Genomic DNA, 20,224 nt, shown 5'->3' on the forward strand with positions numbered 1-20,224 from the left:
ACAGTATATATACTGATAAAGATATATCTTTTAACATTGTTAACATGTTCAAAGGAACATAATTGCTAAATACTTCTTAAAGTGTTCAGGGTTCTTCAACGTTCATGACAACTGGTTAACTCCATCTGCTGGGGAAAATCAGAACAGCTATACTGAGAACATTGTGGTGAGATTGTTTTTGTTTTTTTAAATGCTATTTCTAAGGTCAAGAATGAACTTACCATTTTACTATATTTCATATATTTATATTATTTTCACTATAATCATTGATTCAAAGGGAGATAAAGATGAGGAACACTTCACTCTGCACATTTAAGGTCCCATATTGTGAAACATGAGATTTCAATGTCTTTTTAAAGCAGTTCGAGGTGCTATATAAATACTGTAAAAGTATGAAAAATGTTCAACCTACAGAAATGCACACAGCCCGTGTTTAAAAACTGTGCCTAGTAGAAACACAAAACACAGCTATGAACCTAAAAATCAGCTTAATATGGGATCTTATAAATAAAAGCGGGGACAAAACTGTTTTCAGAGATATTTATTAGATATACTCTCTTAAAGCCAGCTTCTCCAGCCATCATAGAAAAAAAATAATTTGCATCTTCTTTCACCAATTAAAATATTAATTTACAAACACGAAACACTCTGTATATATGATAGTACAGCCAAAAGTCAGATAACAGCTGTAATATATAGTTAATCTGTTAATAGTTTTTAACTCTGCTTCCTCTCAGGGCCTTTCACTCACACAGCTCTCTCCACTTCCACATGGCAAACACACAACAAAATAAGAACTTTATTTATATCCATACACATTAACTGAACTGTTCCCAGAGTTGTCATTGTGAACATCAAGGCTCAAGTAAACCCCACAAAAGACACAGACCTCTAAAAACCGTCCTGCACACATTGCACCACCCCGGTTCCTGCAACGCTCACCACCCACTGAGAGGAGGTTTTTCCACAAAGGCTTCAGACAAGAAAAATCTTTATAAATGGATCTTCATATCAGCTGGGCAAATCCAGCAGGCACATGAAACCAGATGATATAAACATCACTCTTCTGTGCTGAGGCAGACTTAAATATAGGAAGGAATTATCATAAAAGAAACTATCAAATATATTAACTAAAAAATAAAATGTTGTTTTATTGCATAGACAAGTGATCTTTTACCCAACAGTGCACACCTGAGGGTCTTTTTTATGTTTATGTACTTATACATTCACATTTGTGTCCCAATTTCCCTGAAAATAATAACAGGTGAAATATTTCCCCCAGTCAACACAAGTATGCTCCTTTTTTCAACTGCATGAATCAAACTGTACATTCATTCACACTCATTCATTCTGATACTAGATAAAAACAAAAGACCACGAGGATTACAAACACTCAAATCAACACTCAATTCAAAAAACACAATAAAAATCCCGTAATATCGTTCAACAAAATTTTGGTGATCTCGTCAATTTTGGCGAAGGTGACTGGCTTCTACCAAGGGCAAGACTCATCTGGAAGACAGAGAGATGGAGATGGAAGGTAAATAAGGTGAATCTAGATTTATATTCTACTTTATTTTAGGAGCTGACTTCTTCCCATAATAACATTTATTAATAATAATATTTTTTGTTTTACCAAATCTACATTTTCCAGTGCTGCATTTAAACACAATATTGTTTTGGGATTTTTTTTCTTTATTTCTTCACTTTGCTGAGCTTGCCCACACATTTAACCCACTAACATTTGAAAAAATTCTGAAAATTGGTCAGTTTGTTTATGAAGGCTGGCGTTAATCCAGATTTATCTCATTGTCAACAAGTCCCATGAAAAGACCACCACACCATCAATTAAAATGACATTTCATAGCTAAATCTAATTAGTCCTATGTCACAATCAGTGGATTTGCTTGCCGGGGTGTCTAATTTGCATCTAATTTGGCTTTTATATGTGATATTGTGCGATTCGCCAATAGCAAGCTCTCTTCACTTGAGGGACATCACACTGGCTTTTAAGGGAATGGAGAGCAGAATGGGTGTTTCTGGCACAACTCCACCTAGGCTACTTCCAGGGTGCATGGGGAGAGGGAAATAAGTCTAAAATGGCCAAAACTCTAGCAACACCTGTAGTATATAGAACAACTTTATTGTAAAACCGATGTGTTTCAGCTTGTGGCCTTCATCAGGGTCATGGGAATGGAGAGCCTCAGAGTCTAAAATGGAGAAAGCTATTGTAGCTTATTAGCTGTGTTGCACTCTTATCTTTTATTTACCATCTCTGTCTCTGTCCGAGTATAAACTGCTCCACAAAAGTAGAGTAGTTCGAAGTCAAGAGTCAATGGTACAAACATGTCTATTGAATGAACTGTAAACTTATTGTCATGTTAGTGGCCGAGCTAACAAACTTGCTAAGTGGCATTTAGCTTGCTAACATTTAGCAAGCTCACTAGCTCAGAAAGGTTTACTTAATTCAGTTAAGAGTTATTATAGACAGCACACTGTAGAGAAAATGAGAAATTATGACTGGCGCTTTTAGTCTTTCTAAATTCCCAACCTGTACTGTGGCACTTAGCCCTAAGCCAATTCATTATCTCACCTATGAGATGTGGGATGGGATTGTTCTTTGTAATGAAAGAACATGTCACCCACAACAGTGTAGCTCAATTTACATAGAGCTCTTTAGTGAGGAGAAATAAACAAAATCAAGCGTTGGCTTCACAAGAAATGCAATCACTCAATGTTGATTTTAGTCTTCTCTTAGGATTTGTTGACAACGAGAAAATTATACAGTAGAATATAGCCAGACATATCATTTAAGTAAAGTTCAACACAGTTAAAACAAACCAATGGAGAGTTTCACAGTGAGACATCATGAATGGCAAAACAATCTGAATCCATAATCATACTCATTACACGTTGTGTTTTTTGAGCAGGGGGTGACACTGACCCACTCTTAGACCCCCTCCCGTTGCAATCCCCACGTTCCTTGTACTTTTGGACACGATCGCTCCTTCCTCCACTTCAGCCTCCTCCTCGTCCTGCATCTCCTCTCCCTGCAGTCTCTCGGTCCTCCACAGGTCTGGAGGGAGGGGGGTGCTTGCCAGCAAGGAGGTTTCTGATGGGTACTCACACACCTGCTCCAGCTGGTCCTCGTTGAAACACACCTTTCCCTGTAGACATGAGTAAAGAGAGGATTATTTAACTTTTAAGCGGCTCCAGTCAAACATGTTTTTTGATTAGCTTTTCATTATTGCAGAGCTTTTATTTGTTTTTATTAAGTTTTTAATCAGAAAAAAGTGTTTGGCATGCTTTGTGTTGTAGCTTGGAGTGTCTCTATCATTTTTTTTTAAAATTATTATTCATTTTATTTGTTAGGGACCATGTACAATTTTTAACATAAATGTTGTCATTTGATGCATGTACCAGAGTTAGCCTTAGGCTAATTTAGATCTGCAGTCCCTAGGCAGGGCATGATTTAAATCCAACAGTAAAAACATGACAACATCTAACAAAACAACAAGACAGATCACAAATCCTACATCTATATATATATATATATATATATATATATCAATAATATCATCTATTGATTGAAGGCAAAATGACATAAAGAATTAGACAACTTGAGCTCAAACTAATCTTTGATTTATCAGCAATCCTGGGGCAAAAGAGACAATGTTAGAGGTTTTGAAATTGAAACCACATTAACAAACGTTGACTCATTATCGATCCCACTTACATACAACATTTAATATTTGGTTTAAGTGATATCAGGAATTAAAATAGTTTGTCGGCTAGTGATACAAGTGGAAAACACAATATCTTCAAAATATCTTAAAATACAAGTTTATGAGGAGCATGTCAAATTAACTGTACAGATATCATGGACAATGTGAGTCCTTTGAAAGAGCAAAAAGTAAGTGCAAAGAGGAGTATTCTTGCTATACCAACTGATTTTCCCTCTGATATGTGCGTACATGGTCAAATGTACACACAGCTTTGAGGCGCTGATGAGAGTCTGTCTCTGTGAGATGTTTTTACTCCGTCAGTGTAATGCTAACTGACAGCATGAGGCTTAGCACAGCAGAAATACTCCTTCTGTAGAGTACTTACTGACTGAACACCTACTAGACACTAACTTATTGATTATTCAGACACAGATAAACATCCCATCAGCAGAAGCAGAAACTGAGTTTGGTTTACAAGGGTGGAAAAGGAGAATAAGGCTTTGTAGGGTTTAGCTCATCTTTGCCTGGACTGACATTATGTGATATTTGTGTGGAGTTTGCTTACTCAAAGGTCAGCATGGCGTAAACAGACCCGACAGGAAACAGGCCGATGGGTCAGTGCAAAACATCCTCAGTGTGTCTTATAATAACAGCCTCGATGTGTACAGTAGTAAACACATCCACAGGTGCAGACATGATCTGGACGGAGCTTGAAACGTACAAACTATACGAGTTGCCGCTGCTTCACCCTGACAGTGGCTGTCTGCAGAGGAGTGCAGATAATAGCTCTGCATTAGAGAGGCTGGGCGAATCATGCTAAGGCACTGGAGGCTAATCCTCCCTCCCTGAACCCGATTAGCTGGGCTAACACGGCAGGACAGCAGTCAATGACAGTTTTCATTAGCAGGAAGTTCATATTTAAATTCATATTTGACCACACTTCTTCACAGGTTCCAAATGATTTTTAAATAAGACTGACCCAGAAATTTATGCTTTTATAGTTCAAAAAGACACTATTGCAATCCTCTCAAAATCATGCATTGGATTGCTTAGGATATAGTAAAAAAAAATAATATATATATATATATATATATATATATAAAAACTGCGGAATTTTTATATATATATATATATGTATATATGTATATGTATATATATATATATATATATATATATATATATATATATATAAACTGCAGACTTTTATATACATATATAAATAAATGAATAAGATTGTGACAAAAATGTCAGAAACCCGGCATAAGTTTCAAGAGTCGGACTCAAGCAGGGTGAATTTGATGGAGGCAGTTCAAGATAAAAAAAATACATATAAAGAGGAAAATAAAGGATGAGGAAGACAAGGAGCAGGCAGATCACCCCCCTCTGTGACATGATGGCATGGGTTCAGATGGGGGAGGGAAAGAGGCCTGACGTTAAACCATCTGAAGGGCATCAACGAGAGAGCGACAGGTGGTCAGAGAATCACCGCCGTAAAGTGGTCACTCTAAAAGAGGACCGTGCTTATAGATAAATGATTGTTTTCTTTAATTTGTTTGTTTTATTAGAGGTCACAGTACACACGGGCCAACCGAGAGAAATTCATAAGCAGCATCAAACCCTTGTTTCCTTTTCGCTCTTGTGTCGTTTAGGCGAGTCTTTTGTAACAGATAGTCAAGTGTCTGAGTCGCATTTGGAGATTTAAAAGTGAACACCGCGTCACTTCCTCGTGTCGAGCTGCGTCTCTCGTTTGGAGGAAGTACAGAAGTTTGAAAGAGGAAGTGGGCAAAAACATGCAGTGTGACAGGGAGTTTCTGTTAAACCAAAAAACAAGCCTCTAATCACCTTTAATCCTCTCAGAATGTCTGTCCAAATGTCATGTATTTTCATATCTTTCTGTAACAATTCTTTCTCTTTCCATTTTACCCATGTCAAAGCGTGGGGTCAGCGTGGTCAAAAGCGGTTTGCCAAGACTCCAATCCAACAAACCATACCCCTGCTAGGAAACAGCCAAGAAGATACAAAGAATGATTTGTCTGAGAGTAGGGAGGGCTGACTCATCAAAAACTGCAACACACTCAGTTGCAGACTGTGGACAAATTACCAGCAGTTTAACAACTCTTACATGGAAAAACTCACTAAAAACCAATATGATTCTTCTAAAAGACAGTATCCTAGAACACATAAATACAGTCAGATTCATCACCACAGGGTGGTATAAAAAAGGACAGTTCATTTCTGCTCTGCTCCCTTTATTACATAAGAGCTCCTCTCCCGTTCTTTCTCAACAATGACTGGATTCAGAAAAAAAGCAAACAGAAAGACCTAATATGAACTTTGACTCCTGTGAGATTTGTTTGAGTTGATGCTGCTCAGACTGAATGACTGTAAATACCAGTGTAGTCTTTGCATGCATTCACAGAGACAAGCATGTGATGTTAGGGCAGGCAGACAAAACAGAAAAAAAGAAAGTAGTATGGAGTTGGCTGGTTGTCGTTGTGGTTTCCTCCTCAACTGTCTCCACTGAAACCTGCAACATTTCTGCAGAAGCGTAAACAAACTAAGGGATATAAATTTTTTCTTTTTTGCACTTATAATTAACCTTATTTTAGCGAACAAAGCAAGTTTGCTTTCACTTTCTTTTTGTAGCTTTGTGTGTCAATGATGAATCATATTTGTCCATAAATAGGTCATTTTTACCGCTGCCCACACGTTTGGCTAAAATATGTATGCTGTGATTGTGATCATAGGGCAAAGAATCAGACCGCAGAAGCAAATGGCAACGCAGATCACACCAGGATTTTATGGTTAGGAATCAAGATGTCGTGCTTGATAAGGCTTTAACCAGCTTAGGTCGGTGTCTGTGATCGTACTTCTCAATCAAATAGGATGTTCTCCCAGAGAGAGAAAGGGGATTCTGCTGGGCGAAGAGGTGATGTCCTCTGGACTACCTCTGATGAATTCTAGAAAGCAGGGGAACGACCATCCCTTGGACATCAGAAGTCTTCCAATTTGCCATTTTTGCAACATGACATGCTAAAATTAGTGGAAGATGCAGAAACTTTCTTCTCCGCTTATTGGTGCTATTATTTGTCAGATTAGGGGGAACATACATCTGTTATTTTATCTGAGTGAAAGGCAAACAAAAAAGTTTCCACTCACCCTTTTTGGAGACCTTCTGTTCTTGATCAGACAGGACTTCTCAAGATTCTGATATCCGCCAATCACCTTGATCTCCTCCGCTGTGGGGTACTTCTTCTTCACTGGCTCGGCCACAGCGGAGGTCGTCTGGGCCTGCTGCGATGAGGTTTTTGCTGATTTCGACCCTCCTGCAGTGGACCCCGTTGTAGGCCCCGCCACTCCTCCTCTGGCAGGCTTTTTTGGGGTGATAGTGATGGTGGCACCTCTCTTCACTTGACCTCCAGCGGCACTCTTGATAGAGAAGAGCGTGGGCGATGGGGTCGGAGATGGAGAGACACTAGGAGACTGGGCAGGAGAAAGGGAGCTCGGGGAAGAGGCCGGGGTCGGGGCGTGAGCCGAGGGTTTCAGAGTATTGTCCGGGGATGGGCTCCTGAGAAGTGACGGGGTGACGGTGGTAGTTTGATTAGATTGTTTGAGCTGAGATGTTGGTGAACCAACACTCCAAGGAGACACTTTGGGGCTCAATTCTGACATTTCTTGATCTTTCTCCGGGGTCTTGGCATCATCCTTCACCTGGTGCTTTAACACTCCTCTGGAGCTTTGCTGCCCCTGTGTCTCTCTGTCCTTAAAAGGGGTATTTGGTGACATACAAGACTTCAGAGTTTCCTGCTCTTTCAGCTGAAACTGCTCTATCTGTTGTTGTATTGTCTGAACCCCGCAAATGTCCTCACCCGAGAATGCTTTGCTGTCCCCCTGCTGTGCGCTTGACATAAGGGGCTTCACTTTAACCAGGTGCACTGACTGGATGTCTACAGTCCTCTCCCTCAGACACAAGCCTGACCTCGAGCCAACTGTCTCCAATTTGTAGATCCTACTCATGGTTGCCAGGGAGCTGGGATGAGGCGGCAAAGGGGAGAGTGATTGCACAGGCGATGTATATTCCTCTCCCTCCTCTTCTGAGAGCTCCTTTTCCTTCTTCTCCTCCTCCTCCTCCTCCTCCCCTTCTTCTTCTTCTCTGTTCCCGTATTGACCCCGGTGGTGCCTCAGCTCTTCTTCCACATGTTTCAGGGGGTTGTTTTCATCCTCAGATATCTGGAAGCTGTCAGAGACAACTTCAGAGGCAGCCGTGGTGTACCCGCTCGTTACTTCCTCTGCTCTGACAGCTTGTGAGTGTGGGACAGAAGCAGGAAGTTGAGGGCAGGTTTTCAACATGGTGACTTCCTGTGTGACGTCAAATGCAGTGGTGGATGTCTGTGCTGCTGCATCTTCCTGTCCCCTCTCTGCTTCGACCAGCCTCTTCCGCATATGAGCTGCAGCTTCCCACTCTTTCTCTATTTCAGTTCCTCTCTCGTTCTGCCTGTCCCCAGCTGTCTGAGTGTCGTTTATCTCTGCACCTTCCCTCCCGCCTCCATCTTGTGCCTCTCTTTGTCTCAGCCTCTCCAGCTCTCTTTGCCTGATTTTCTCTCGCAGGGACTCGATGCGGCTCAGGGGTTTTCCGATCCTCCAGCTATCCCTCCTCTCAACCCCTTTACCTCCGTCCCAGTCTTGCCCCTTGTTGCTTTGATCCACGGCCTTTTTTCTCTCCACCATTTCTTCTGCAACGTAAAACACACTTCTGGGGATTTGAATCTCGAGGGGACCTGGAGGGATCACCATGGGTGCAATCCTTTTCGGAGATCTGGGAGTTACATCATGAATAAGGTTCTCCAATCCAAGATCCTGATCTGATCCTTTGGTCATTTCATACGAAGCCTTGTAAGCCCTTTCTCCTTTCTCGTTGCTATAAACAGTTGTGTCTCCTATTTTCTCTATTTTACTTATAAGCTCCTCTGTGTGTTGGGACAAAACAGAGTGTGTTAGGTAAGGTCCTTGTGGCCCTGTACCAATCCACTCTGGCCCTCTGTGTGGGTCCCTAGCCCTATCTGTGACAGCACAGAGTAGACTGGAGCACTCTGTGTAAGCGGATTCAACGTGACTCTTCTGCAAAGTTTCAGGTGGAATTGTTCTTTCGAATCCCTCCTCTTTCCGAAAATCGGACACATTTTTGTCGCAAACTTGCGCCTCAATCTGTCCTCCTGCCTCTGAATCTTTTTCTACACTCATCTCCTTTTCTAAATTTGTATCACCTGTCTGTCGCTTCCCCTCTCTTTGAGCTCTTGCTTTCCCGTCCTGCCTGATCGCAACTCTTCTAGCAAACGAGATTCCCTCTGTGTTTTTGACCGATGCCACCGTGAACCCCTCGTCTCCATCTGCATCACATGCCCTTTCTGCAGCCCTCGTGTCAACAGGCTCCACTTTCTTAACTTCGCTCCTGTGTTGGATGGAGAAACACATTTCTTCTTCATTTCTCCTCTGCATGGGCACCCCCTTTTCATCCTCATGTTTTAAATGTCCATCTCTATGGTTTCCAAACCGGTCTTTATCTAAAAACGGTGTGCACCCCAGTTTGATCTTTGCTGTGGTTTCCTTCCCTAAGCCTGCAACGTCGACCCACAGCGCTGTGGTCTTCTCTGAATGTATCCTCTCACGCGTTTTCCTCTCATAATACCCATTGTTGTCTAAACCATTCTCTTTAGCACAGATGACACGATCAGAGAAGCTCAATGAGCGTTTCGGCACACCTTTCAGCAGCATATTCTTCTCGTCTGCCTCAGATCGCAGATCATCTTCATCTCCTGAATATTTTCTCCTCCCGGGCCGGAGGAAATTATCTGAGCTTTTGGATCGAGATGGAGGCTTGCGGTGCTGTCCGAACTTGCTCACTAGCTGGCTGACCCTCCCTCCTCTATCAACAAACACGTTATCATCCAAGCTGTCCTTTCTGTCGTCTTTAATAACTGTCGCCTGGCCCCATGGTCTCTCTTTCTCTTTTTCTCTCAGCCAGGACATGTCTGTTCTGAGCTCCCTGCCAAAACTTTCCCTCCTTTCATCCATGCTGCACTTTATCTCTCCATCATCTCTACCAGAACCTCTCCTTCCTCCTCCTTCTGGACTCCTTTCTTCAGGGCTTGCCGAGGGCTTTATGATCAGAACCTCAGAGGCTCGGATCTCAGTGATGCTCCCTCCTCCGGCCAGGATCTCCCTCAAGTCCATCTTCATCCCTCTCTTCCCCTGGTCCTCCTCGGGCCTCTCCCTCTCCGTCTCCCTCCATCTACCCCGTCTCTCATCGCTGCCCTTCCTGTCCTGTTCGATGATGATAATATTGTCGGCTCGGATAGTCCGAAGACAAGGGACGTGGGGAGAAAACGAACTAGATGGCGGATCTGTTTCTTTTTCCTCCTCGTCTCTCACTTTAAGGAATTCCCGCTCCCTGACTGCATCTTTAATTGACTCTTTCCATTGGTTGCTATTCTCTCTTTCTCTTCCTTGACTCCTGTCCCTGCTCCTCTCTTTTTCCCGTCCCTCACTTAAATCTCTGAATCTCTCTATTTTCAGCTCTATATCTCTTTCTCTTCCTGACTCCCCATCTTGACCCCTGGGGCTCAATTTCTCTTTCTCCCTCTCCTTAACTTCCGGCTCGTTCCCCCCTTCTGCATCCCTGCCCTTTCTCCATGCACTCTGTGTGCGAATAAATGGGTTTTCATGAACTGGAACTATAGTTTCTATGGACACCTGACTCTCTGGTTTGAGTTCTGCATCCAGCCATTGCCCTGGATCTGGACTAAGTGACGAATCGCTTCCTAAACTGACCGTCACAAAGCTGTCTATGTCACTTAGACTATCAGATCGGACATCAACCTGCAGCAGACACACATCTCTATCCTTCTCTCTGTCACCCAAACTGTCCTGCTTCGCCTTCCTCCGCTGGATGATCCCTCGTTTCCAGGCGGGCATGCTGGCAAACTTCTCCTCCTCCTCTTTCCCTCTCCTCTCTCGCTCCTCCTCCTCTCTCCTCTTTTTCTCCAGCAGGAGTTGCTTCCATTCCGGCAGAGAGGAGACAGACATAGCAAAAAAGGTTTTGAACAAGATGGTTGCCGTTCTTTTTCAGAGCCTCTGGGAATTGTCTGCAAATAAGAAAATGAATAATTAAAATCAGTTCTCTCTCACAACCATGTTAAATAGAGGTGTCCATTCTCTTCTGAACTTTTGGGACATAATGAAGTATACAACTTCAAAATATATGAGTGTGATGTCAAGTTTATAGGTATTTTCGGTGTTTAATGGCATATAGAAAGATGCAAATCACATTGTGGGACATTTGTCAATACAAGCCTGCAGTCCTAGTTGACCTGTTGTCCAACTGAGTCACACTTTCATCTTTTACACAACATATTATCATACTTTTGACATACTTTTACAACTTCATTAAATTAACTTGCAGCACATAATGCACATGTAACAGAAAACCACTCTCTGTCTTTATGTAATATTTATGATGAAAGTGTTTAATCAAACTCACCAAAAACCCAACGACATCATCCGCTTCGGCTTTACAGTTGTCATTTCCACTTGCGCGTTTTGGCTGTGCGTAATGCGCTCCACTCCTCGACGGAAAATCACCTTTGTAAATAACTAACAGATTAATCTATGCTGTCAAAACGGAGGGTTTTAAAAAGACCTCAAATCACCCCAGTACCCGACTGTGCATCAGAGCACGAAAACACCTCCGTTGTCGGTATAGTAGTAAATACGTCCAGCCTCAGAGCTGCAGCACTGTAATCCGATAATTCCATTAAATTCCGTCAGGAGAGTTTAGTGGCCCACACCATATTGTCGGACCAAAAGGCGTTTAAAGAACATACTGTAGCCGTCTGACCGGGCAGCAACCCCCCCACCCCCACCCTCGTCTCATCCCTCTGTCCCGCAGGGCTAATTGGAAAAGAGGTGGAGGTGGAGGGGTGTGTGAAACGGGCTGTGGAGTCACGGAGGAGCTGCAAGAGTTTACCTGACCAGCCATGATCAACCTCCCTCACGTTTTAAAAAATCTTTTACTAACTTTGTATTTGCATTTTTCATGCCAGAACATGTAACTCTCCTTCCTTGAATTTCAAGACAAGTGAATATAAAACATAACCGTATCCACTAATACCTTGTGCAACAGCTAAAAATGGTAAAAAAAGAAAGAATAAGCTAAAATATACATAATGATAACTTTAACATGATAACATTTAAAATAGGCATCTTAGTGAAAACAAAGATATATTTACCTGCAGGTTTCCTGTTATGTTCTTCACAAACAAAAGTACAACTTTAATAATTTATTTCAGCATTTTTAAGTTGTCTGGGTTAATGTTTAAAAAGAAATAGCATGGTGCAGTTTCAGAAGTTCAGTCCATTAATATTATTTCTTTCTTGTACATTTTTCCAATATGTGTCAATTTATTTTTAGAAAGCCAAGCAAACATGTTTGAATATGACTATTCTTTATGTATTTCTCCAAAAAAAAAAAATTCGGTGCAAGCACAGGAGTACTGAAAAATGTCATCTTAATGTTCCAATCCCATTCTTCTCCATGTTGTTTGTTATCTCTACAGTCAGTCTGAGAGGTGTTGATGATTCAGTTGTATGATCATTTTGGAGGGAGCAGTTTGGGGTGCTGTTGAGTTGTATTGTGTTACACTCACAGGTGTTTCTATCATATTGTCCAACCCATTTATGGGTAGGGTAGGTTAAATATCAGTAACACCTCTAATATAAAAGAGTGCAAATAAACCAAAAGCATGTCACACACCTACACTATACAGCGTATCACATTTATTCAAAATGGTCTTGAAAATAGTTATTTTTGTCATTACAGTGAGGACACAATGCAGACAACTAATACTAGCATACAATACATGTTGAATCAAAGATTACAGTACTTACCAACTGTAAGTACAGAAATACCAACTGTATTCACTTTGTTCATGACATTACTGTTGAGGTGTCCGCAATATAATATAAAGCAACTGAGGAAATACATTCATAATCTTAGAAATGCCATTTGTTTTTCACGATAGCTGCAAATTCTGAAAATGAAGGCTGCATTTTTGTGCTTTTTGACAGTGTGAAACCTCAGTGGCACATTCTTTTTCAAGGACAACTGAACTTGAAAATAAGTTTTTAAAATTTATACTGTATGATAAACAAAATAAATTCAGTGTAATAAAAACCAAATTGGGTTTTATTGCAAAATGTTGCAAATAAAATCTATTTGACACAAAAAAAATTGCAATAAAACCCTCCATATTCTGATTACATTTAGGAGTATTTCTTCCTATATTTAATCAGAATATACAAAAATATCCTCAAAATATAAAATAATAATTGTGTTATCAAATGTAGGAATAAAATCTCCTTTATGAAATCCCATACACAGTGAAGAAAACATAAAAAAAAATACCAGTGTCAAGTAGTGTCATTATTAGTCAGCGCAGCAGATAACCCGGCTTATTGAGAACTCAGTTTCAAAACAAACTTTCTAATAATTGTAAAACAGCAGCCATCTTCACATCACAGCAGTAAGAACACCTTCGCTTCACTTGTGCTTGTGGTCGCTGGTGTCAGCGCTGCCACGGTGCGGCTCGGCAAAGAGCTGCAGCTTGCTGTTAAACTGGACGCAGAGGTAGCTTAAATCCTGTTTGTCCAGAGTGTGTGCCAGGGCCAGGTAGGTCGACAGAGTCCCCGCCAGGAGGAACCTGTCCAGGGACAACGCTGGCAGAAGCCACAGCACCACGCCCAGCTCCACACACACCGGGTGGCGGAGGTGAGACAGGAGGCGCTGGGCACCAGGTGACTTATGGGACAGGGGGTCCCCTAAACCGAGACAATCGTAATACACCTGAAAGAGCAGAGGGGAAGAGAGGGTGAGGATGAGAGAGACAAATTAGCTTAAGCAGCAGCACCAATAACAAGTCAAGACAAGTATTTATGTAACAATTTAGAGGTTTTCATAATCACTGTCAAAGCTTATACACTCGCCTGCTTCACTCAGTTTGATCTTTTTTTATACCAAGTTGCTGTTTTAGCATCAAATCAAAATGAGGATATTAATCCTGGATAAAGACATGAAAGAGTTAGCGGTTGAACTAATTAAAATGTTGATCCTTTTGATGTCTTCATCTGAGCCCGATGAGGTTTGTCTGGTATAAAATATTTAGGGGTTAAAAGTTCAATTCTGAAAGTTTGTTCCTGTAAACACAGATGGTAGTAATGGAAGTCTAATCACAATTTAAGATGTTGCCAGAAAATAGGTTGTGATATATTTCACATATCATCATGAACATTACATGAGGATTACATGACAGTACTACTTCCTCAACTTGTGTGTAGTTATGGCTGAGCAATGTGTAAAAAAACTACAGTTAATCATACAGTACTAAATGTAGTAACGCTGACGAAAGCAAAATATACCTGATTTTAAGAAGCATCTCCCAGAAATAATGTCACATCACACCACTGACCAAATGATCTTATATAAATTATAACTATATAATTTTTTCTGAGAGGACAAAAGAGCTGCTGATTATATTGCAGCTCATTCCCTTGAAGTAATTGAGAAAAGAATAAAATGTGGAACTAATGAATGTTTGTTCTGCAAACTTTAATTTCTACCTTTTGTTTAACATTTAAATAACAGGCCATCTTGTGGCCTTGTGGTTAAGGTAACGCTACATATACTGTAATCAAAACATCCAGTGTTGGGGTCCATTTGTGGATCTTTATCAAATATCATTCCACTTCTCTCTTTGTTTGTTTTCACTTCTCAACGGTCATATACAGGCATGATGCCCATTTAATTTTTTCTTTTTTAAATGTAATACTGATAAGTTACCTGCTTGATGCCCAGCAGTTCAGGGGAGTCAAAGATCATGAGGATGCTGCAGATGATTGCCCAGCAGAGGAAGTGCAGACTGAAGCAGAGCAGAGGGAACCAGATACTCCAGGGTGCATGACGCACTGACCACAGACAGGGGGCACTAGTCACAGGCTGCCAGTAACGCATCAAGATCTAACACAGGAGAAATGAGAATGATAGAGATGTAGAGTGGTGTAGAGAAACAACATCCAATATTAAGCCCAAAACGTTCAAAATGTTCAACTGTAACTCCTGTTAGAAGATACACTCTTGCAAAGTGCAGTAAAATGACAATGTAATGTATTAAATTATAATTGTATTGTTGTACCTGCAGTGCCAGCACAGTGGTGAAGCAGTATGCTGTCCTGTTCAGGGTCCCCAGCACTGATTGGAGGGCCTGTTTGACAGGTGACCAGGCCAGCAGACTGTGCTGTGTGATGAAGAGAGCCAGCAGCCCCAAATCCACAACAAGAGACCAGAGGACAGAGCTGTCCTGCAGAGCCGCCGACCACGGTATGGAGTCTTAGGTGTAAGCAAATGAAGAGAAAGTTCATGCCAAAACTTTGTCAAGTTTGAATATTGTCATCAATTGTGTTTATATGAGCATTAAAAAAATTTAACACTCATTAAAAAAAATTGTAATCATGTGTACAAACTCACAAAGCAGCTACCATTGATTAAATTGTGTTTATTTCAGTCTTTAAATTCAAATAAATAAAAAGTAAGATGTGGAGTGAAGCTGTAGCTGTAGCTTATTCAACCTATCAAAAATGAAAAAACTATATGAACAAGCTGCACTGTCCAGACAATAATTAAAAAGTTTGTTATTGCAAATTAAGAATACATAATTAAAGTACAAACAAATATACATACAGGACATACTGATGCCTTGTTATAATACATAAACAATACATTACATCACCAGAATAAACAAACTAAAACTACTGATTTGTTTTTAATCTGCAGTACAATAAAAAGTACACATTAGGAGCAGGCACCAGGGTTTATTGACTGAAGTTTATTTCTACATGCAGTCTTTTTGCACACTGTACCATGAAGGCATTGAGAACGCATTTGAGAACACAAGTAGCCTACTATTTGCAAGCACTCAAGCATTAAACATGCCACAGCAAAACATAACCCAGGCATGGACCTAATACAAGCCTAAATGTAGTCCTCTTTCTTACTTTCATTTCATATTTTTCCTTGTAGTAAATATTTGTGTTTCCAAAGTCTCGAACCTATGCTCAGTTTTGCCCACTAACAAAAAAGCTGCGCGTCAACCGAAATTTGGCAAAATAACCGGAAGCGACGCATTCAGTTTGAATGATTCCTCACACTTTTTCAAAAACACTTTACAACAACATGATCATTTTTTGAGTATACGAGCATTGACACTGACACCCCACGAATAAGGGATGCATAAAAGATATACGCCCAACGTGGGGCTCGAACCCACGACCCTGAGATTAAGAGTCTCATGCTCTACCGACTGAGCTAGCCGGGCACTGACCGCTGCTAACATATATTACTAATTCTGCTAAAAACAGAGACCTGTGCATGTGGTGGAGAATAGGAGCTAACTTTGCTCACTATAAACTATAATTCCAGTCATTATATTAAACACCTCCTCCTATGCAGCAATTGTTACAGTGTAACAATAATAGCACCTACTCAAGCCCTGACAGCCATCTTATGTTAGCTAAGTTTCATTAATAACTCCGCAACTAAAGTTAGCCAACTACGCTTGGCCGCCTGCCAGCAGCAGAAAGCACTTACCCTGACAAAGTGTCGTCTCCCCGGTGATGTTGTGGTAAATGGCTCGAAATGATATAAACCGAATGAAGTCTGCACCGGATATGGAAACAAACGCACAGTTGAGCAGAGACACGGTCCAGAGTGCCCAACCACGTACCGTGACAGACGCCATTTCAATCAGCGTTAATATTCATTTACCAACTTCCACTGTGGTTTCTTCCGGGAGGGTAGTTTGTGGTAATACTGAATATTGACACACGGTGTCGCTGCTGTGTGGTACAACCAGCAGGCGGAAGTGCATATAAGTTCCTGTGCTGTCAAGGTGGGCTTTTTTCAGGGGACATTTGGTTGAATTTCACTTTTACTTTATCCACTTCAAGACAGGGCATCGTAATGATGATATTTGATCACAGTCTGCACGGTTATTTCCAAATTATTGGATGTATAAAACACAGGAAACTATTAGAAATACGTTTTTTTTAATGAAATATTTAAAAACAAAGCATAAAACATTAAGACATGAAAATAAAATGTGGAGCAAGATTTGTGGCTCAGATCTTTTATTTAAAATTATGATTGCACTTTGGATAAAGGCCAAAGGTATCCTACAACACTTTCCAGATTTCAGAGTTTCAAAGTCATCACTTCATCTCTTGTCCTTGAGGTATTCAAGTATTCAAGATTCCTTTGCAGTTTCCTTATTATTTTGCTGGGCATGTAAACTATTCTAGCTTGCTTATTCCATAAAATGAATATGAAACAGAGAGCACAAAACAATACTCAAGACTCTTATTGCAGACAGGATATTGTTTAAAATGCTACAGATTCATCAAATTAACCATGTATCTTATTTTTAATGTTTTATATATACACAAAACAAAACCAGCAGAAGAAGACAGAAAGATATGTGCCAAGCTGCTCCAGTCTTCAAATGAGGTTAACCTCTGTATCACTGTAGCACTCTACATGGTAATTTCTGTCAAACGATACCACTCGAATAGACTCTGTCAACCCCTGAAACAGTCAACAAATGGAGGGAAATTGTAATGATAATTTCTCAGAAACTAAAGTATCAATTACTGCTTTTTTCCATTAATTAAACAATCAGTTCAGCTCACCTCAGTCGGCAGTATTGGCTCCTTGCATGCAGCACACAGAGGAGCTTGGACCCTGGAACATACATAAAGAAGTCTCAGAAAAAGGTCACAGAAACTCAAGTCACTCGATGTGTGACTTATCTCTTGTGTAGCCTGTCTGGCAGGGTTTGGTTTCATCTTTTGTCTGGAGTGTGAAGTAAAGAGCTTGGCTTATTGTTGTTGTACTTGTACAGGTCCTGTATGAGAAACTCACTTGTGGTAGTCGCTGACACAATAAACTCTGGTATCTGCGTCTACAGAGAAGGGCTGACCCTCCAGGCTCTGTCTGCAGACCACACAGCGAAAACACGACGGGTGGTAGGACTTCCCACGAGCCTGCAAAACCTGGCGATACAAAATGTACACAATGTCAGAGCCAGTGGTGAAAAGTAACTAAGTACATTTACTCAAGTACTTAAGTACAAGTTTAAGGTACTTGTTTCCATTTCTACTACACTACAATTCAGAGAGTAATGTTGTACTTTGTTCTCAACATCAATTATCGTATAACTTTAGTTAGGCTACTATACTTTACTTCGTTTTAGATTCATAATACAAAATATTATCAACAAATAAATTATGATTGGATAATGACTTTATTGATTCCTTGGTGACATTCACAAGCTACCCTTGCAGTATTATGCAACCTATGATCAAAAAACAAGCCACCTTTACCAGGTGCAACATAATGCATCAATAATATAATATGCATTAAACTAAAATGAGCAATTCTGCATAATGATAACTTTTACTTTGGGTACTTTTCATATATTGTGATACTAATGTATTTACCTAAATTGTGAATTCAGACTTTTGCTTGTAACAGAGTATTTCTACACATGATATTTATTATACTCAAGTAAAGGATCTGAGTACTTCTTCTACCACTGGTGACAGCATGCACCACAAATGGATGTGCATACACACTAAATTAATATATACTCACCATGTCCATGATTAAATACCCACAGCTGTTACACGCCTCTGAGGATGAGTGAACTCCTGAGTCCTATTTTAAATGATAAAACAATTCCCTCATTAAATGTCTGGTTGATGGCTGTATTTTTTGGCAAACTGGATAATGTATACAGGAATGCTAAAAAGGGATATTCTTACCAAAAAATCATGCTCACAGTAGATTTTTCCTGACACTGAATAAAATGGCTTCCCACTGAGCTTTTCATCTATAAATCATAAAACAAAGGACAAGGAGCTAGCTACATTCCTTACTTAATGTGGCATTTGATGATGGTTAGTTTCATTTTCTAAAAGAATGAAATTCAACTTTAAATTGTCATTTCAGCCGTAAAAGAGTTTTTGAGTGATAAACTCCTAAATAATACCCAAAGATGCATTTCTATTTTGGATTGTTGCTTAATGAGTCCTGAATATTTAATGTTATAAAGAAATACCAAAGATTTTAAGTCAGGTTGTGAGGGTCTTTGAGATATTTTGGACCCAAAACATAAACATTGACCCTCACATCAAGTGAACTCACTGCAAATGCTGCAGGTAAAACAAGCATAATGGAATAAATGTCCCATCGCTCGGCAGGCTCTCTCTTCACCATACACCGCTTTACTGCAGTGTGTACAGCTTCCTGAACACACAACACAAAGAAGAACACAAAAAAACTGGTTACTGTGATTCTCGCTTCATTGACTGAAAGCATACTGTACAGACTGACAGCACACTCACACACATGCTGATGACCTGTCTATGTAACCTACAGAGTGCTGAAATAAATGACCACTAAAACTGTGTTAGAAAGGTATATTCAGTGTATTCCTTTCTTACCGAAGTAAAGACTGGAACTATAACTTGGCTCCATCTCCAACAGGATTTTCCCCAGTTTACTCAGCCTGCTGGAACCTATAGTGTACAACTGTCTGGGGGTCTAATTTTATGTGTGGTGCAGACAGCTGTAAGGGGAGCTGCTTTCTGGGTTCATGGGTGTTGCATTCAGTGCTTTGGGTCTCTTCAGACCCCCTGACTCCTCCAAGGTGGCTCACTGAGTGGGCGGTAACAGATGAGGCAAGCTGGTATATTTAAGCACAAGTTAGAACACCACAAGGGATACTCTTTATGCAGAATGGCCCAATTATAGATTATAATTATTTATGTGTTATGTGTACATCAGTTGCTGGTGAATGTGGAGTCATTTTATTTTACTTGATATTCTGCTGGCTATACCTATCTCCTCAGGGATCAATACAGTTCTATCTTTATCTATTTTACATCATATTCTATTTGTTGATAATATTGTGTATCTGAATCTGCAAAGTAACTTGTAGATAAAGTTATCAAATAAATGTAGTGGAGTAAAAGGTACACTATTTCCCTCTGAAATGTTATGGACTTATAGCAGAAAATAGAAGATTCTTAAGTACAAGTACGTCACAATTGTGCAGTACTTGAGTAAATGTACTTGGTTACTTTCCACCACTGGCAGATGTATCCAGATCCTTTAAGTATAAAATACAACACTGTAAAAGTACTGCATCAGCAAAATGTAGGCCTATAAGCATCTACTCACCATACAATTATTTTTACGTAAACAAGATTACAGACTTTCAGTTTACATAATATGACAAATTCGTACACACGGATATTCTGTTAAAACCAGGAGCTGGATGCTTGACTGTTTTTTTTTTCAAATAGATTTTACTCATTACCAAAAATATATCTTG

At 40.2% G+C, this 20,224-nt stretch overlaps 3 protein-coding genes and 1 non-coding gene across 4 annotated transcripts; all 4 read right to left on the reverse strand.

The window, feature by feature from the left end:
• Positions 1–1,126: 1,126 nt before the first annotated feature.
• On the reverse strand, positions 1,127–9,221 carry ppp1r18 (protein phosphatase 1, regulatory subunit 18). Its single transcript, XM_028596852.1, has 3 exons — positions 6,885–9,221; positions 2,945–3,167; positions 1,127–1,512 (listed from the first exon to the last, which is right to left on the reverse strand). The coding sequence occupies exons 1-3, from the start codon at positions 9,219–9,221 to the stop codon at positions 1,493–1,495; spliced, it is 2,580 nt and encodes an 859-aa protein (XP_028452653.1). The 3' UTR covers positions 1,127–1,492.
• Positions 9,222–12,526: 3,305 nt separating this feature from the next.
• nrm (nurim) lies at positions 12,527–16,659 on the reverse strand. Its single transcript, XM_028597867.1, has 4 exons — positions 16,420–16,659; positions 14,969–15,162; positions 14,617–14,793; positions 12,527–13,623 (listed from the first exon to the last, which is right to left on the reverse strand). The coding sequence occupies exons 1-4, from the start codon at positions 16,568–16,570 to the stop codon at positions 13,321–13,323; spliced, it is 825 nt and encodes a 274-aa protein (XP_028453668.1). The 5' UTR covers positions 16,571–16,659; the 3' UTR covers positions 12,527–13,320.
• trnak-cuu (transfer RNA lysine (anticodon CUU)) lies at positions 16,075–16,147 on the reverse strand. Its single transcript has one exon. It is a non-coding gene; the product is annotated as a tRNA-Lys (tRNA).
• A 282-nt stretch (positions 16,660–16,941) lies between the features above and the next one.
• Positions 16,942–19,472, reverse strand: limd1b (LIM domains containing 1b). The gene is made up of 7 exons (XM_028598272.1): positions 19,332–19,472; positions 19,033–19,134; positions 18,651–18,718; positions 18,481–18,543; positions 17,749–17,879; positions 17,517–17,568; positions 16,942–17,412 (listed from the first exon to the last, which is right to left on the reverse strand). The coding sequence occupies exons 1-7, from the start codon at positions 19,363–19,365 to the stop codon at positions 17,326–17,328; spliced, it is 537 nt and encodes a 178-aa protein (XP_028454073.1). The 5' UTR covers positions 19,366–19,472; the 3' UTR covers positions 16,942–17,325.
• Positions 19,473–20,224: the final 752 nt, after the last annotated feature.

This window comes from Perca flavescens, chromosome 14 (genome assembly GCF_004354835.1).
Source record: "Perca flavescens isolate YP-PL-M2 chromosome 14, PFLA_1.0, whole genome shotgun sequence".
In the NCBI taxonomy this organism is placed as follows: Eukaryota; Metazoa; Chordata; class Actinopteri; order Perciformes; family Percidae; genus Perca; species Perca flavescens.

Coding starts and splice junctions, on each gene's coding strand:
- ppp1r18 (XM_028596852.1), bottom strand. CDS start 9,221: ATGCAGAGGAGAAATGAAGAAGAAATGTGTTTCTCCATCCAACACAGG. Junction 3,168..6,884: donor ACAGAAGGTCTCCAAAAAGG/GTGAGTGGAAAC, acceptor TCATGTCTACAG/GGAAAGGTGTGTTTCAACGA. Junction 1,513..2,944: donor GGGAGGGGGTCTAAGAGTGG/GTCAGTGTCACC, acceptor TCTGTCTTCCAG/ATGAGTCTTGCCCTTGGTAG.
- nrm (XM_028597867.1), bottom strand. CDS start 16,570: ATGGCGTCTGTCACGGTACGTGGTTGGGCACTCTGGACCGTGTCTCTG. Junction 15,163..16,419: donor GGAGACGACACTTTGTCAGG/GTAAGTGCTTTC, acceptor CTTACACCTAAG/ACTCCATACCGTGGTCGGCG. Junction 14,794..14,968: donor CCACTGTGCTGGCACTGCAG/GTACAACAATAC, acceptor CTCCTGTGTTAG/ATCTTGATGCGTTACTGGCA.
- limd1b (XM_028598272.1), bottom strand. CDS start 19,365: ATGGAGCCAAGTTATAGTTCCAGTCTTTACTTCG. Junction 18,544..18,650: donor ACTGTGAGCATGATTTTTTG/GTAAGAATATCC, acceptor CATTTAAAATAG/GACTCAGGAGTTCACTCATC. Junction 17,569..17,748: donor TGTGTCAGCGACTACCACAA/GTGAGTTTCTCA, acceptor TGTATGTTCCAG/GGTCCAAGCTCCTCTGTGTG.